General features: G+C 44.1%; 1 protein-coding gene across 1 annotated transcript in view; it reads right to left on the bottom strand.

Moving 5' to 3' along the window:
- Positions 1-18,159, bottom strand: part of LOC137308261 (cytosolic phospholipase A2 zeta-like) — a 28,545-nt gene extending 10,386 nt beyond the window's left edge. Inside the window, exons 1-5 of the mRNA XM_067977094.1 lie at positions 18,105-18,159; positions 17,153-17,331; positions 11,539-11,652; positions 9,807-9,844; positions 42-177 (exon numbers count right to left, since the gene is read on the bottom strand). Of these exons, the coding sequence (XP_067833195.1) occupies positions 42-177; positions 9,807-9,844; positions 11,539-11,652; positions 17,153-17,331; positions 18,105-18,159 (522 nt within the window). The remainder of the gene's footprint in view (positions 1-41; positions 178-9,806; positions 9,845-11,538; positions 11,653-17,152; positions 17,332-18,104) is intronic.
- Positions 18,160-18,611: the final 452 nt, after the last annotated feature.

The following is an 18,611-nucleotide window of genomic DNA, read 5'->3' as shown; positions in this document are numbered from 1 at the left end:
TTGTGTATTCAGCTCATTGCATCCTTTGCTTTGGTTCATACATGAATGTCCTTAGGGGTCTTCTTTAGTTGGAGTGCCTTCTTCAGCGCCCTTGCAACAAATTTCTTTCTCTTCACAAGGAACTCCTTTTCCGGGTCAGCGAGGTCAAAACTCAGGCGCACGTCAAGGTCTTCAACGCTGTGCAACAAGGACATTCACAGTCAAACCCAACCTAATATTACACTGCAACAAAAGCAAAACACTGTGGGTGCTAGAAGTCTGAAATAAAAACAGGAAATGCTGGAAAACACTCAGCAGGTCAGGCAACATCTGTGGAGAGAGAAACAGGGTTAACGTTTCAGATCGGTGAGCTTTCATCAGAGTTCTGACGAAAGGTCGTCGATCTGAAAACGTTAATTCAGTTTCTCTCTCCACAGATGCTACCTAACCTGTTGAGTAGCTCCAGCATTTTCTGTTTTTATTACTGTTATACTGCTATTGATTTCTCTTCATATTGTAGTAATAGTAATCTTTAGCTTTTGCCTGTTAAGTGAGGAAGTATAAGTCAATTTAGATGCAGAGACCACTGAACTGTTGAATTAAGACTGACCTTAAAGCAAAGATCAGTTTAGACAATAAACCTAATTAAAAGATATTCCAGTGCATACACATCAAAGAGCTTTAGTTAGTTGATAAACAAGTTCTGCAGAAGGGAACATCTTCGACTACATACAGGCAGAGAAGCTCCCTTTGTTCATTCATTAGAAGGAAGGCCTTGAAGATAAGCAGCTACCTGAGAAAGATCATAGATAGGAACTGGAGTAGGCCATTCAGCCCCTCGAGCCTGTTCCACCATTCAATTAGATCAGGGCTGATCTGGAAAGTTAGAGAGTGTAGTTAAGTTGGGGAGTTGTACCAGTCTACGGAAAAAGAACTCATAAAAACTAAAGTTATTGATAAGGGACCAGCTTATTAAAATTATGGAGTTGTGTGAGGTAATGCAGTAACGTCAGGATTGCCACATAGAAAGGGGTGAAAAAAAGGTGTAAAAAGTGTGTGGGAACAGATACTTTAGAATTCAATTAAGGTCTGATCAACCTGAAAACCGATCTTGGAACTGTAACTGTAGAATCATACAGCACAGAAGGAGGCCATTTGGCCCATCGTGCCTGTGCCGGCTCTTTAAAACAGCAATCCAATTAGACCCACTCCCCTGTTCTTTTCCCATAGCCCTGCAATTTTCTCCCCTTCAACTATTTATTCAATTCCCTTTTTAAAGTTACTATGGAATCTGCTTCCACCACCCTTTCAGACAGTGCATTCCAGATCATTACAACTCCCGGGGCAAAAAGAATTCTCATCTTGCCTTTGGTTTTTGCCAATTACCTTAAATCTGTGTCCTCTGGTTACTGACCCTTCTGCCAGTGGAAACAGTTTCTTTCGAAACCCTCCATGATTTTGAACGCCTCTATTAAATCTCCCCTTAACCTTCTCTGTTCTAAGGAGAACAATCCCAGCTTCTCCACATAACTGAAGTACCTCATCCCTGGTACCATTCTAGTAAATCTCCTCTGCACCCTCTCCAAGGCCTTGCCATCCTTCCTAAAGTGTGGTGCCCAGAATTGGACACAATACTCTAACAATAAATTAATTAGCTAAATAAATTAGCTAAATAAAGCAAAATTTTAAGTTACTTGTTTTGAGAGGACAAGAACATTTTCCCCAAGGTGTTGTGGAGCTATAGATAAGTGGAAGATCGAGTCAGTTTGGGTGCGTTCACATTCAATCCCTTTCCTGTTAACTTTGAGGGTGTTGTACTCTATCTACCGGGTTACGTTCATTGCGAAACAGAGAAATATCTCTTTAGAATCCCAATCACTTTCCTTGGAACATGTACGATTTGAATTGGGCTATATTTCCCGTCCACTTACTATGAATGGGCGATCAATCGTTATAACTAGTGCCTCAATCCCCCAAAAGTTGTGAAAGGAAAGCATGGGGAGCATAGCTGATTCTGCAGAATCCCACAACCTCAAACCAAGAGAGTGGTGTCTCTAGCAATCGAGCTGATGCTGCAAAATATGGGACTGGGTGGTGTATTTGTAAATTAATGCTTTGAGTTTATTCATGGATTACATTAGTGTTTAGCATTGTGAAAATAAATCTAGCTGCCAATACTGTGCGTGTAGGTTACAGTACTCAGGCGGGTGCTATTTACTCACGAAGCGTTTTGGAAATGCTTTCTTTAAAAAAATAATAAAATATACTAAGTCCAAATTTCTGGCAGACTTTTACGAATGGACAGAGCAAGTTAAGATGAGATCTGATGAAGCTATCCAAAATTTGAGTTTTTTTCTTTTGTGTGTTTGAATTCTCCGGCTAAAATTCACAAGGTTTTGTCGTAAGTGCTGCTGTTAAGTGCACATTTAATTACTGTATGCTTAATAAATCTGTGAACAAATTAAAGCCCTTGGGATGAAAGCGACAGTAGTAGCGTGAATGCAAAATTGGCTAAGAGACAGAAAGCAGAGAGTAGTGGTGAATGGTTGTTTTTTTAGACAGGAGGGAAGTATACAGTGGTGTTCCCTGGGGATCGGTATTAGGATCACTGCTCTTTTTGATACATTTTAATGACCTGGACTTGGGCATAAAAGGCATAATTTCAAAGTCTGCAGATGACACAAAACTCAGATATGTAGTAAACAATGAGGAGGATATTAACAGGTTTCAGGAGGACTTAAGACAGAATGGTGAAATGGACAGACACATGGCGGATGAAATCTAATGCAAGAAAGTATAAAGTGATGCATATTGGAAGGAAGAATGAGGAGAGGCAATATAAACTGAACGGTACAATTTTAAAGGGGGTGCAGGAACAGAGAGACCTGGGGGTGTATGTACACAAATCTTTGAAGGTAGCAGGACAAGTTGATACAGTTGTTAAAAAGGCATACGGGATCCTTGGATTTATAAATAGAGGCACTGAATACAAAAGCAAGGAAGTTATACTAAACCTTTATAAAACACTGGTTAGGCCTCAGCTGGAGTATTGTGTCTAATTCTGGGCACCACACTTTGGGAAGGATGTTAAGGGTTTAGTGAGGGTGCAGAGAAGATTTACTAGAATGGTACCAGGCATGAGGGACTTTAGTTATGTGGAGAGACTGGAGAAGCTGGGGTTGTTCTTAGAGCAGAGAAGGTTATGAGGAGATTTAATAGAGGTGCTCAAAATCATGGAGGGTTTTGATAGAGTAAATGAGGAGAAACTGTTTCCAGTGGCAGAAGGGTTGGTAACCAGAGGACACAGATTTACGGTAACTGGCAAAAGAACCAGAGGAGACATTTTTTACGCAGCCAGTGTTGTGATCTGCAATGCACTGCCTGAAAGGGTGGTGGAAGCAAATTCAATAGTTACGTTCAAAGGGAATTGGATAAATATTTGAAAAGGAAAAATTTGAGGAGCTATGGGGAAAGAGCAGGGGAATGGCACTAATTGGATGGCTCTTTCAAAGAGCTGGAACAGGCACAATGGGCCGAATGGCCTCCTTCTGTGCTGTATGATTCTATGTTTCTAACATCTGACATTTAATGTTGCGAACCCTATTATCTTCAGGAGTAAATTATAAGTAAGAACATCTCTCCTCTAACATAGCCATAAAACTAATTTAATCACAACCAATTTTGATTCAATCAGTTTGTGTTAGTTTTCTTAGAATATTACAATAACCTTGCTACTCTTGAAACATTGAATTAACCACTCAATAAAAGATGTGTTCTGACATGACAATGTATTAATGATCATTGATTTATTTATATGTGACACTGTACGTATAACGCTGTACATCTGTATAATTCAAAAAACACAAAATGGCTACTATTCACACACAAAATGGCTGCTTTGTCTTTTTAATCAGTAAAACATTGCTGTATCCTACTGGACATTAGGTGAAGAAGAACTTGTGTAACTTGATTGATCGTCCCATATTCTTTGCTTGTGTTTTTAAAGAATAAACAGGACATACAATCGAGATTTATTGGATATACCCATACTTTCTAAATGGTGAAAAGCTCGAAACAGTGGAGGTCCAAAGAGACTTAGGGGTCCGTGTACATAGATCATTAAGGTGTCATGGACAGGTACAGAAAATAATCAAAAAGGCTAATGGAATGCTGGCCTTTATATCTAGAGGACTAGAATACAAGGGGGTAGAAGTTAAGCTACATCTATACAAAGCCCTGGTTAGACAACACCTGAAGTTCTGGGCACTGCACCTTAGGAAGGATTTATTGGCCTTGGAGGGAGTGCTGCGTAGATTTACTAGAATGATACCTGGACTCTCAGGGTTAAATTACGAGGAGAGATTGCTCGGGTTGTATTCCCTGGAATTTAGAAGATGATACGGGAACTGATAGGGTAGATAAGGAGGAACTATTTTTACTGTTTGGGGAGTCTAGGACTAGGGGACATGGCCTAAAAATTAGAGCCAGGACTTTCAGGAGTGAAGTTAGGTAACACTTCTACACACAAAGGGTATATGGAGTTAGAGCACAGATCAGCCAGGATCTCAATGAATGGCAGAACAGGCTCGAGGGACTAAATGGCCTACTCCTGTTCCTTTGTTCCTATATTAAGGCCTCACCAAAAAAATAAGCAGGAGCATATTGTACAGATCAGGAAGGCTCCAGGTTCGATTTCCAGGTAGTACTGAGACAGTGTTGGGGGATTTTACTAGCGTAGGGAGGGAAAATGTTAGATAGGGTTCTTGCTGCTGATCACTAAGTAATAGGCTCAGCTGGGCAGTGCCGGCTGAGATCAGCTAACTTAGCACAGACCAGAGATCAAGTCTTGGAACTTGTAGTCGATATGGCAGATAAGTTAAAAGTTCCTGGACATTGTTGGTAGATCCGAATAAGCAGTTGTCAAGACTTCCCTTCAACATAATTAAGTATAAGAAGTGACGATCAAATAATCTTTGGAACACTACGGGAGTTAAATTGGGCCACATAGTGCCCGTTTTTATGGTGCAATTTGGCCACCCAAGGTCCCAAAATGGTGTCCAAGATGCACACCCTCACTTCCGATGGGAAACACACCATCTTGGTTCAAGAGACAGCGTTCGCGAGATTATCACATGCTGCCAACATGCAGAGAAGGGAGATCATCAGCTGGGTCAGTGTGCAACGCTGAATGCAGGAGGCCATTGACATTTTGGAAGACCCCAGTGAATCAGATGCCCTGTGCTGAACTCGCTCAGCAGAACATGACAGTAAATGGCATGATGGCCCCCTTGCCAGTGGTATTTAAAGGGATCATGCAGGACTTACAGGTAAATTGCTGGTTTATTACTTTTGGCTACTGCTCGAATTCTAGCTGATTTTTGCTGAGTTCTAGGATTGTTGAAAGTTTAATTTGTCTGGACAGAGTGGGGTCTGGCTGCTCTTGCGTTCCTGTGCCTGTAGTCTCATTCACAATTTGTCTGCTTCCAGACATGGGCGGCTTCCTAGGGCTGTCTCTAGAAGTAGAGCATGACTAGAAGCATGAAGGAAAACCCCACAGAGCAGGACAAGCTGCCAGAAGAGCGAGGAGAAGGAGTAGAGCCCTCAGCAGGAGGCCATATCTGCAGAACGTCTTCAGGGATCACTTCTCCTACCTCAATTTCAGTGAGCAGCAATGTACGGCAGGCTTCCCCAGGATGCAAGGTGCCACTGACTGCACAAACATTGCCTTGCATGCTCCCCATGAGAACCCTTCAATATTTATCAATCAAAAGGGATTCCACTCAACGTGCAACTGGTTTGCGACCACAGGCAGAGCATCATGCAAGTATGTGCCAGCTACTCCTTCATTCTGCGTCAGTCCTCTGGGCCACCTATATTAAAACTAAACCTCCAAGTTAAAGGCTGGCTATTGGACAAGGTTATCCCCTCGTGACATGGCTTATGAATCCTGTTGGGAACATGCGCACAGCTGGAGTACAAAGAGAGCCGTGCTGCCACAAGGAACATCATCAAGCACACAATTGGCTTCATCAAACAACACTTCCACTGCCTGGACTGCTCAGGAGGAGCCCTGCAGTACACTACTGAGCAGGTATCTAGATTTGTGGTCTTCTGCTGTGTGCTCCACAACCTCATCACGATGAGGGACCAACCCTTAACATCATCTGCGAACCGACAAATTGAAGAGGAGCAAGAAGAGGAGGATCAGGATTCTATGAGATCAGCTGATTGAGGAGCGCTTCCATTAAACTCAACTCCACATCCCCATTCACCAGCAATCCCACACTCCTTATCTTTCTTCTTACAATAACCATTGCATCGTCCTCTTTCTCTCAACACTTAATCTCCCTCACTTGACTGAAGACATAAAAACCAACACCAAATGCAAATGCAAATCCATCAAATCATTGATGGCATTCGGCACACAAAATGAGACTATTCACCCTTGTGCATTCCCTTGATGCCTGTCTTTCGTGTTCCTTTCCCTATCCTGGTCCGACAAGGTGCTTCCTCAGTGGCTGGAGCTTGGGAGGTTGAAGGCTGTTGACCTTCAATTGAGGAGATTGCAGATGGCCTTGGAGGACGACCTTGAGCAGCTTTGGGCACACAGGGCCCAGCTGCAGAGTGCACCATCTCAGGACTGGGCTGCAGCAGTCTGGGCCGGAAGGCTGACAGGCAACAGCAAGGGCACTGTCGGAGTGGCAGGGGTGGGAGCAGGAATGCTGTCATCCTGAGAGAGGACAGCAGGTTCCTGTTCCATGGAGTCACTGCCACTCTCCCGGGGCAGCGCCTCAGCAATCCTGGTGATCTGTTGGAGAACCGATTGCTGGACTGCTATGACGCCCTGGAAGCTCCTTTCAACAGTGGTACCCAGAGCCACAATGGCAGCACTCTGAGCTATTATAGCAGCATTTTGTGCTGTGATGGAAGTTGTGATATCGGTCATCAGACACTGTATCATGGTGGGTTCCACAGGTGTGCTGATGGAAGTGACCACCCGTTCCATGTGGGTAAGGATGGACTCAAAGCTCTGTGGAAATCCCTGTGCCAAGTTGGAGCTAGACTCCTCCACGCTCCTTGACATTGTGCAGAGGCTTCCCACCAAGCATTTCCTGGTGTACATCCCTCAGCCTTCTTCTGTAGTCTGGCCCATCAAAGTCCTCATCTGACTCCTCTGCAGCAGAACTACTAAGTGACCTTGCTCTCCGGTGAGCTAGCACCTGTGGCATCCTTTTCCCCGTTCTGGTTCCTGCGCACTTGTGCCCGGTGACTCACCAAGTGCAGATCCCACCTCCAACCTAGCCTCTAAAGTCCGCGCAGTGTCAGTATCTGAGCTGGTAACGGCAAGAATAGGATCAAGTGACGGTGCCGCTTCATCATTGCTCTCTTCAACTTCCTCCACTGGCTAAAGACCTTCAATATCCTGGCGAGCTAGAATTAAAAAGAGACAAGAGTTAGGTTGTGGTGTGGGGAGAACAGAGGAGAAGAAGTGTATGCTGGCAGCATCTGCAGCTTGTCATGGCAGAGTGTGTGGGGTGAGGGAGATGTGAGAAGGAGGATTAGGTATGCAGAAACCCTGCTCAACGATTCCCCCAGCGTTGCCAGTGGTCTTGGCTCTACCCATTCCCATTATGGACAGCACCGTCTCAATGGGGAAACAAGTACGTAGACACACTGCTCCTCCACCGGTGGCAGTCTGCTTTCTCGTATTATGCGCCAGCTTCTCCTGAAAGAAAGAGGGACGTGTGTTAGTGAGAGTCTTGCGATATGTCTGGGTGATGTGGTTGTCATGATTGAATAGCTGCCAGCGTGTATGTGTGTGAGATGTGAGTGTGAAGTTTGCAATAGTGCCGAGTGTGTAAGGGTGAGGTTATGGATATAAAATGAACTGTGCTTTACTGATTGTTACAGATTGTAAGTAGGTGGGGTTGCTGTGAATTCAGCAACTGATGTGGTGCAGCTGTTATGAGAAGCTATTTGAATATTAATCTTACCTTGACAACTCTTGTCAGATCATTGAACTTCTTCCTGCACTGTAGGAGCCATGGTCCTGGCATTCATCTCGTCGGTTACCTCCTCCCACCGCATCCATATCAGTGGCCTAGCTTCCTGCCCCCCGGCAGATACAAAATATCCCTCCTCTTCTTCACCTTCTGCACCAAGGCCTCCAGGACATTGGTGCACTCCCTCTGTTACCTTCTGCCATTCTACCACACGGAAAGAATTTCCAGTTGACTGGCAACCACAATGCATCTCCCCTTTAAGAGGTGCTGGCTGTCTTTAAGTAGAGTTCTAGACTCCATATCGGGCCCCCTACTCATGCGTGCAGCCAATGTAGCAGCAGGCAGCACGGATTTTACTTGCTTCCTGCATTGCAATCAACAGGCGTGGGTTAACGGCAGACCGCAATCCCAGCACCCGTTCTCCCCATGCTATCTAATTTAACCCCCAATATGTTCAGATTTTTACGGTTATTGGAACGGTCAATCATGAATTTGATGGGGTTTTAACTCATTGTTTATTGCTCCTTAGACGATCAAACAAGTGAGAAAGATGTCTGAACTTGCTCCTCTCCGTGGTAAAGGTGGTGAGCAGCCGAGCCAAACAAGTCAGAAGTTCCCAGGTTCAATAGCTGATGATCAGTTACACACATGAAAGTTTTCTTCCCTTTGCAAAAGCTATTGTATGATGGTAATTTTTGATAAATTACAATAACTATTACAATTTACATATTGTAATGATGCTGTGCATTTCCAGCATTTTCTGGTCTGTGCTGGGATTGCTGATCTAGTCTTGACACTCCTGCGCTGGGGGTGGAAATTAGCCAGGCTCCCCCCACAGCAGAGCAACATATGAATGCAACAATGAATAAGCAACGGAAATTCACCCTTTTTTTTGTTTGTTCTAATTTTGTCCTCTTCTCTCTAGACTTATGGTGGGGCTGACTGCCCTCCGGGACCTTACCCAAACGGCCATTCTTCAGGTGAGCCTGAAGTTTTGACATGTACTGAGCCCCTGAGGCCAAGTTTAACACTCCAACTGCTGCCCTGGCTGAAACCAGTACACGTGGGACCATGTGGTCTTTATGCGGCTTGGTAATTCACTAGCCCGTGCCTTTAAGCAAAGGCTATTGGCGGGAACTTATTACTTATATATTTTCTCCAACTTTTATAAAAAATTATCGAGAAATCCAGGTGACAGGCCGGGGCCCACAGTGCATTAAAGAGCAGGAAAGTTGGTGAGAACGATCAGGAATTCTGATTAGGCAATTTCCAAGCTTGGCTTTTGAAAGCATACAGATTGTTGAAGGAAGAAAAGAAAAGAGGGAGATAAGGAGTTCAACAGTTTGGAGGACCTAGGAAAGAAGGAGCTAGAGCATGAATCAGTGTGATGAGTCCTTATTTTAACACAGTAAGCATGCAGGGAGGAAGGGGATCAAGCAGGCACAAGGGGGCAAATTTCAGAGGAGACAAGAAAAGTTGCAATTGTAAGAGAGGGGCTGGACGCTGGAGGGCTGATTTTAACTTATGGCAGTGGGGGAAAATCGACAGTAGTGGATCTCCAATGGGAAGGTAAATCGGGTGTATGTGGGGCAGCAGATCCATGACCACTCATTTTCTGCCGCCGCTGAAAGTTAAAATCAGCCCGTACAGAGGTAAAGACAGCGATCACCCATCAGGTGACATCTTTTTCTCATACCCCGTACAGGAGTGTGAGAGAATGGCCTCCCCAGATACAGCAGCAGTATTCAAGAGTTGGACAGACTAGGGCTTAATATATAAAGAGTTAAGGGAACATAAATCAGAGACCAATCAAAATGAACTCACCATTTCTTAGCCTTCAGCTTCAGGTCGACACTCTGTTCCTAAGAGAGATTATGAGGAGGTAAAGTTACTCGTGCTATTTAAGAAGAATGTCAAACCGGCTGTGGCAGCTAGCCAAGTGGCATGAGTATATTCCTCCCTTCTCTCACTTATCCTCCTTTTCTCCTCTCTTTCTGTCCCTCTTCACAACTGGCCTGGTGATGGATTTGGGAGTTCTTTCTCCTTTAGGTTTCTTTTACGTCGAGTGTACATGAGATGAGTACTTGAGACTGAGGGTAATAAGCACCGTCCCAGCTATTACTCAGCTACGCCCCAGGGAAGTGCTAGGTGTGGCCAACCAGGAAGAATTGGCCTAGTCTCTTCCCAGTGAATACGATTACTGCCCAAAGAGAAGTACTCCCCCCGCCACCCGCAGCGAGCAGTGAAAAGAGAGGGTTGGGAAGACAGCAACAAAGGATACAAGGGTCAGTACTGACTGATATTCCATGGAGCTGTGGGATGAGGTATTATCTCTAAAGGGTAAGAGGAGAGAGATAAATAATGGAGATGTGAGGCTGGATAGATATCCTGGAGCTGTTTGATTTGCTTTAAGTATAAGTATTTCTGTAGAAGTTTCCCTTGCAAGATTTAGTAAGTCGGACAGGGACCATAACGTGTAGATTGTGCGTGGTCTGTGGAAGGGGCCGGCTTCTTAAGCCAAGTCACCGTTGCTCCTTCCTTGCTTCCTTAAGCATCACACCATTCTTCCAAAGGGCCTGCAATAACTATTCACTTTCTTTCCTCTCCCCATGCGGTGGCCATGTATTTTATTTCTTTTGTTCCCCACACCACATACCGCAATGTTGGGCACACAACATATGCAAAACTTGAAGCATCTGCTGGAGAATGCAGGGGGCAACAGGGGAGGCTGACTCCAGTTTTCTGCTCTTTCCTTTGGGGAGCTGCTTGTTCTCGCCTCCCTGGGAGCTCACTGTGTTGGGAAATCAGGAGAAGGTTCTTGTATCAGTGTACTAAAGGGCCTCACTGCAGGCCTGTACTTGTGAGATTGTTGCTGATCTGTTCATTGTAACCGGTCAATTACAAACTGTAACAGCAGTCAACAAATAGTCAAGATGTGCTCAATTGGCTCACCTCACCCTCATACAAAACGGATTTGGGAACAGTGGTCCAGTTTATTTTGATTCGGAAGGCACGGCATTCAGCTTTCCATGAAGTCAAAGCCATTTTGCCAAAGATTAGATGGCCCTTCATCCACTTGACTTCCAACACATAAACTTCATACCTCCTTCCTTGCCCCGTCGAGTCAAAGCTTACACTCACCCTTCCCCTCACTCAGGAACATTCTGCACCCTGGACAACCAACATTGGATCCCGTCTCCTACAACATTTACGAACATTTGAAAACAAACATTGCTGCAACAGATGCTAGCCGTCCACTACTACTGAAGTGAACTGTTGAAATTGCACAGCGGAGCACTGCATCTTAACTTCATCTGATTATTTTAAATAAAGGAGGCAAGGTAAATTTTAGCCCAAAGTGAACTGAATTATACAATGGCTGAAAGTCCAACTCACACTGGATTTTCAGTAGCCGTGCTATTATGGGGCTGTCGATCTCAATACTTGGCAGTTATGAGCAGGCTGCCCACTGATACTCATAATAACTGACTGGGAACGTCCCTCTGATAGTCAACCCATGTGTAAGAGCTGACCAATGGCTTTAAACCCTGCTCACCTGGCCAAGGGGTAATGTGACCGCCACATTCTTCCCAAGAGGAAGCTGATACAGGGGCTCGGAGCCTGAACCCACTATGGAGGTGTCCTTCGTCATTTCAACATGCATATCATCCTATGACAAATGGACAGGTGTTGTTAAAAGGAGTTCTCACACGTTGAAGCTACAAATGCACTGTTTATCTGCTTCATCACTGCTATACATAAGAACATAAGAAATAGGAGGAGTCGGCCACACGGCCCCTCGAGCCTGCTCCGCCATTCAATAAGATCATGGCTGATCTTCAACCTCAACTCCACTTTCCCGCCCGATCCCCATATCCCTTCATTCCCCTACAGTCCAAAATCTATCCATCTCAGCATTGAATATATTCAATGACTCAGCATCCACAGCCTTTTGGGGTAGAAAATTCCAAAGATTCACAACCCCCTGCGTGAAGAAATTCCTCATCTCAGTCTTGAATAGCCGACCCCTTATCCTGCAATTATGCCCCTTAGTTCTAGACTCTCTAGCCAAGGGAAACATTCTCTCAGCCTACGCAAAACATTCTGTTCTAGCGTCCAAAAAGATATCCCCCCCCCGCAACTTTCCTCAAAGTATTGACCCTTAGCTGATGTAAGGTTCTACGGACAATCAGTCCAGTACCTCATCCAAATGATCATTCATGTGTTAGCCCAGTAAGTGAAGGTCAGCAGGCTGAGATGGAGGAGTGTGGGAGGGGGTGGGGACAGGAGGGTGTAACATATCTGAATCTGATCTTGTCCTCGGCTGACATTCATAAATGTGTCCTTTCCATTTTCAATTGGAGCTCACTAGGCTTCTGTGTTGGTGCCACAAGCTGTATCAGAGGTATTAGGTCCAAATCACATGGCAGCTCAGCCATGAAATGTTAATGTATGCAAGTGGGCAGACCTGGGGTACACAGGAATTCATTGTCGCAGATAGCTGACCCTTTGAGAATCTGCTTGGAAGAAATATTGTTAATGTTTCAATATTAACACCATGAATAGTTATTTTGGCATACAAACAACTGCCCTAGCTGTTCAAATTTAGATCAGTTCACTTGTGAAGTTGAACTCCATGAGTTCAACATAGAAATTGGTCACGTGGGTATGGCATAACATTTGGAAGTCTACGAAAGACTATTTCATCCAAGAGTCTTCCAAATTATTGTAATGTGTAAGAAACATGTTCATATATTAACCTCCTACGGACTGTTTCACACTTTGCGCTTTTTGGTATCTTGTTGTGTCTCTTTGCCTCTGTATTATTCTACTTCGATCAGTTTTAGTCTATGTTCATTGGTCTGACAGTGTGATACTTGTCACCTTTTGGGAAAAAGCGGGAGAATGTGATGAGCACCCCATGCAATCTCTGGTGTGCTATACCGTAATTAAAGGGTAACTCTTAGTCCTGTGACACACTATCCCATTCACAGGCTGGCCTAAGGGCACAAATTCCAGTCCATAGGAGACTCGGTCCATTTATATGAACGCTTTTCTGCCGTGAGCACAAGAAAGCTTGAACCACATCACTGTCCCCATTGGCTTACTGAGCATTCCTGGCCGGCCTCCCATCTTCCACCCTCCGTAAACTTGAGCTCATCCAATACTCTGCTGCCCATATCCTAACTTACACCAAGTCCTGTTCTCCCATCACCCCTGTGCTTGCTGACCGACACTGGCTCCCAATCTGGGAACACCTCATTTTAAAATTCTCATCCTTGTTTTCAAAGCCCTCCATGGCGTGGTCCCTCCCTATCTCTGTGCTTTCAGCTGCCTAGGCCCCAAGCTCTGGAATTCCCTCCCTAAACCTCTCCGCCTCTCTCTTCTCCATTAAGATGTGCCTTAAAACCCACCACTTTTCTGTCCTAATATCCCCATTTGTGGCTCGGTGTCAACTATTGTTTGATAACGCTCCTGTGAAGCGCCTTGGGACATTTTACTATGTTAAGGGTGCTATATAAATGCAAGTTGTTGTTGTATTGTGTATGATTAGTCAATCTCTGGTCTGGGACTTCATTTTGCCAATTCAGGTATTTTTGACATCATTTTGTTGCAGGTTATCATACATAGAATTACGTAGAATTAACAGCACAGAAACAGACCATTCGGCCCAACTGGTCTATGCCGGTGTTTATTCTTCACACGAGCCTCCTACCTCCCTACTTCATCTCACCCTATCAGCATATCCTTTTAATCCTTTCTCCCTCATGTGTTTATCTAGCTTCCCTTTAAATGCATCTGTGCTATTCGCCTCAACCACTCCATGTGGTAGCACATTCCACGTTCTCAACATTCTGAGTAAAGAAGTTTCTGCTGAATTCCTTATTGGATTTATTAGTGACTATCATATTTATGGCCCCTGGTTTTGGACTTCCCTACAAGTGGAAACATCTCTACGTTTGCCCTATCGAACCACTTCATAATTGTAAAGACCTCTATCAGGTCACCTCTCAGTCTTCTCTTTTCTACAGAATAGAGCCCCAGCCTGTGTAGTCTTTCCTGATAGGTACAACCTCTCAGTTCTGGTATCATGCTTGTGAATCTTTTTTGTGCTTTCTCCAATGCTTCTATATACTTTTTATAATATGGAGATCAGAACTGTGCACAGTACTCTATGTGTGGTCTAACCAAGGTTCTACATATTTTTAACATAACTTCTCTGTTTTTCAATTGCATTCCTCTAGAAACGAACCCCAGTGCTTGGTTTGCACTTTTTATGGCCTTATTAACCTGTGTTGCGACTTTTAATGATTTGTGAATCTGTACCCCTAGATCCCTTTATACCTTGTGTTATGTTATTGTTACTCGAGGTAGTCATTTCATTGTTCAGGTGATTGTGTTCTTTAAAAATAGAATAAACTTATTAAAAAAAATTGAACATATATTTTGATTATAAAATAACTGTTCTCTGTAACCACCTTGTCTAGCTGTGCCCCGATTGGTCACATGAACTCCCTGTCTACTCCAAAGTCTGCCTGAACACTTTGGAAAGGCTGGTACTGAAAATAAAGAAAGCAGGAATCGCTGGACATATTTTACAATGGATACGTAATTGGTTGATTACTAGAACCCAGAGATCAGTGGTGCAGAGATTGTCATTAGCCTGGGAGAATGTGACCAGTGGGGTCCCACAGGGATCTGTTATGGGACCTCTTGTTCAATATCTTCATAAATGATCTGGCGGTAGGGGGTCACAGGCACGGTGGCTAAATTTGCAGATGATACAAAGCTAATGAAGGTCGTATACTCCAAAGCTGAACAGGATAAGCTACAGGAGGATTTGAATATACTTGGCAATTGGGCAGACAGGTGGCAGATGAAATTCAACGTAGAGAAATGCAATGTGCTTCATATGGGGTCAAAAAACCCAGGAAGGGACTATTACTTAAAAGGAAAGAAAATAAAATGAAATGAAAGAGATCTGGGGGTCCTGATTGACAATAAATTGAACAATACTTGATGTCAGTGAATAAATCCGATGTTGGGATACATTAAAACATCAATATTGAGTCAAAGTAGCGGGGTAATCGAGCCACTTGATAGATCTCTGGTGTGGCCGCACTTAGAATACTATACACAGTTCTGGTCACCACAATACAAAAAGATATTGCAGCTAATGAAAGGATACAGACGAGAGCTACCAGAATGATTATGCTGTTGGAGGGATTAAATTACGAGGAGTGATTATGTAAATTGGGCATGTTCTCACTGGAAAAGAGGTTAAGAAGTGATAGGATTGCTGATTTTAGGATTCTGAAGGGTCTAGAGAATGTAGACTATGACAAGCTGTTTCATTTTGTCCAGAACAGTAGAACCAGAGGTCACGGCCTGTGCTTGAAGGGGGGTAAATTCATAACAGATCTGTGGCAACATTATTTCAGTGAGGGAGTGGTTAATCTATGGAACAGACTACCTAGGGAGACGGTGGAAGCAGATAGTAATGACTCATTCAAATGAAAATGATAGATTCCTTTCAGAAAATAACATTTTGGGATACAGTATCTTTAGAGTAATTTGAGACATGACATGTGGTAAGTGTAACAGGTTTGGGATGAGTAATTTGAGACATGACATGTGGTAAGTGTAACAGGTTTGGGATGAACAGGTGACTTTGGACCTATGGACCTCTGGGGGTTTTCCTCACCTCATGTCTAGATCTATTGTAGACTAATTGATAGAGATTGATTGCCATGTGTAGTCAACAACTCCTTTATCATTGTATCATGTGATTATTAGGATGGTAGATGGCAAACTAGATGGACTGTGGTCTTTTTTCAATAAATAACAGTTCCTATGAACAGTCCCAATTCTTTCTGCCTGCTTACATTCTTAACTAATGCTTGCAGCCTTTTCTTTACAACTTCCTGTCCAGAATCCACACCCATCCCCTCGATGCTTTCCTTATTCGTAGTGGCATCATGGCATCAGGACGAGAGGTTAGTCTACTGTGGAGAGGACTTCTCTTTTTCATGTGGGGTGTACGACGAGTTGAATATGGGAGCTGGAGGCTGTGCAGGTCCAAAAGAGATTGCAGGGCTATGGGGAAAGGGCAGTGGAGTGTGATTAATTGGATAGCTCTTTCAAAGAGCCAGCAAACGCAAGATGGTCCAAATGGCCTCCTTCTGTGCTGTAAGATTCTATAATTCTATGTTGCCACAATGTGATAATGGCAGGAGACTAAAAGTCACATTTCTGAAGTCATTCAATAACAGTTCTAATTGGTCAAAAAGGCAGCAGCCATTTTAAATGCAACTTACTAGTAACTGATTGGCAACCAGTCATTTTTTCCCTTTTGATAAAGTTTTAACAATTAGTTGATTGATTAACTTTTAAGAGTCGGTCAACAAATTCCACAATTTTGGAACATAAGAATTTTGGGAGGCAGAGAAATGTCATAAGGTCAAGCAAGTCTCGCCCTTTATCACAGATCATTCCCATCTACCCACCTTCTTACTGCATCCCTCAATTACTTCACCCTCCAGACACATATCCAATCGTTTCATCAATTGCCACAACAACATTGATTTGTCCTCCCCGTTGGACTGTGCAATCCAGGTACGCTGTTGTCAGTGCATTGAAAAGTCAACTGCGACTATGTTTAAGTGGGATCAGTGTGAGGACAGGTTGCTCACCTGCAGTACTGTGCTGGTTTGAAGTGGGATCAGTGTGAGGTCAGATTGCTCACCTGCAGTACTGTGCTGGTTTGAAGTGGGATCAGTGTGAGGACAGGTTGCTCACCTGCAGTACTGTGCTGGTTTGAAGTGGGATCAGTGTGAGGACAGGTTGTTCACCAGCAGTACTGTGCTGGTTTGAAGTGGGATCAGTGTGAGGACAGATTGCTCACCTGCAGTACTGTGCTGGTTTGAAGTGGGATCAGTGTGTGGTCAGATTGCTCACCCGCAGTACTGTGCTGGTTTGAAGTAGGATCAGTGTGAGGTCAGACTGCTCACCTGCAGTACTGTGCTGGTTTGAAGTGGGATCAGTGTGAGGACAGGTTGCTCACCTGCAGTACTGTGCTGGTTTGAAGTGGGATCAGTGTGAGGTCAGATTGCTCACCTGCAGTACTGTGCTGGTATGAAGTGGGATCAGTGTGAGGTCAGATTGCTCACCTGCAGTACTGTGCTGGTTTGAATCAGGTCAATCTTCAGTTTTGGGTCCAAGCTCTTGTCTATGTGGAAGACAAAATTTTCATTCCACACAGGATTTGAGATAGGTTTGAGAGTGGTGACCTGCTCCTCTTCATAGGCTCCATCAACTTTCAAAGACATATTATACTGTGTGTTAACACCTGCAAGAGCAAAACAGAACTTATTGAGCACTAATATCTTAAAAAAAACAATGAGAGGAGAGCACAGTACTCTTTCACATAAGAATATAAGAAATAGGAGCAGGCCCCTCAAGCCTGCTCCGCCATTCAATAAGATCATGGCTGATTTTCAACCTCAACTCCACTTTCCCGCCCGATCCCCATATCCCTTGATTCCCTTAGTGTCCAAATATCCATCAATCTCAGTCTTGAATATACTCAATGACTGAGCATCCACAGCCCCCTGGTGTAGGGAATTCCAAAGATTCACAACCCTGAGTGAAGAAATTTTTCCTCATCTCGGTCCTAAATGGCTAACCTCTTACCTTGAGATTATGATCCCTAGTTCTAGACTCTCCAGCCAGGGGAAACAGCCTCTCAGCATCTACCCTGTCAAGCTCTCTAAAAATTTTATACGTTTCAATGAGATCACCTCTCATTCTTCTAAACTCCACAGAATATAGGCCCATTCTACTCAATGTCTCCTCATAGGACAACCCTCTCATCCCAAGAATCACCTGGGTTCAAATCCAGCTGAGACTGATAGGATAAGTCTCGTCTCTCTGTAAGGGTCCAATGTAAAATTAGTTTTACACACTTGAGTGTGTGGCCCACCCTATTGAATAAGGTCGAAGTGCTGGCAGCAGAGTGCAGATCGGGAACATTTAAAGGCCAGAATAATTTATTCAAGTGAGGGTTCTGTGCATCTTGCAGAACCCGTTTTCAATTTTTGAATACTCCAGCATTTCACTCACCACGTACCGAGCTTGCACAGCACAAGGTGGTGTTAACTGGCAGGAAGGCCCCCATGCTCATGAAGGATTTTGGACTTCTAAAGAAAACTAAAAGCATGGGCTGGAAACTCTGGATTGCTCAAAGAACAGAATCTGGTTAAAACTATTAACAACAACTAAAAAACAACAGAACAGTTACAAGATGGCATGCTGGGAAGCATGAAAGGTATTATTACTGCTTCAGACTGTTAGTGTTGTCTCAAGCACCACATGTTCGTGCTGCCTGCTCATTATCATGAGTTAGGCGTGCAGCCAGTGCCAGCCACACTATTCACTGGCTGCTGTCTTTTTGGGGATCAGATATCGAGAGTGTCTGAAATCACTTTCCTCTTTCAGGATGACAGCGTGTCTGCTCCCCTACCACCCACTCTGCCAATGCCCTTGTTAGTGCCACACAAACAGCTGAGCCAGACTGCTCCTGCACATGCCGAGATGCTGCAGTCTACAGCCGGGCCCCCGAGGCCCAAA

This window comes from Heptranchias perlo, unplaced genomic scaffold (genome assembly GCF_035084215.1).
Source record: "Heptranchias perlo isolate sHepPer1 unplaced genomic scaffold, sHepPer1.hap1 HAP1_SCAFFOLD_1253, whole genome shotgun sequence".
Classification (NCBI taxonomy): Eukaryota; Metazoa; Chordata; class Chondrichthyes; order Hexanchiformes; family Hexanchidae; genus Heptranchias; species Heptranchias perlo.
Note: the sequence above shows the minus strand (reverse complement) of the source record. Positions and strands in the feature narration are given on the sequence as shown.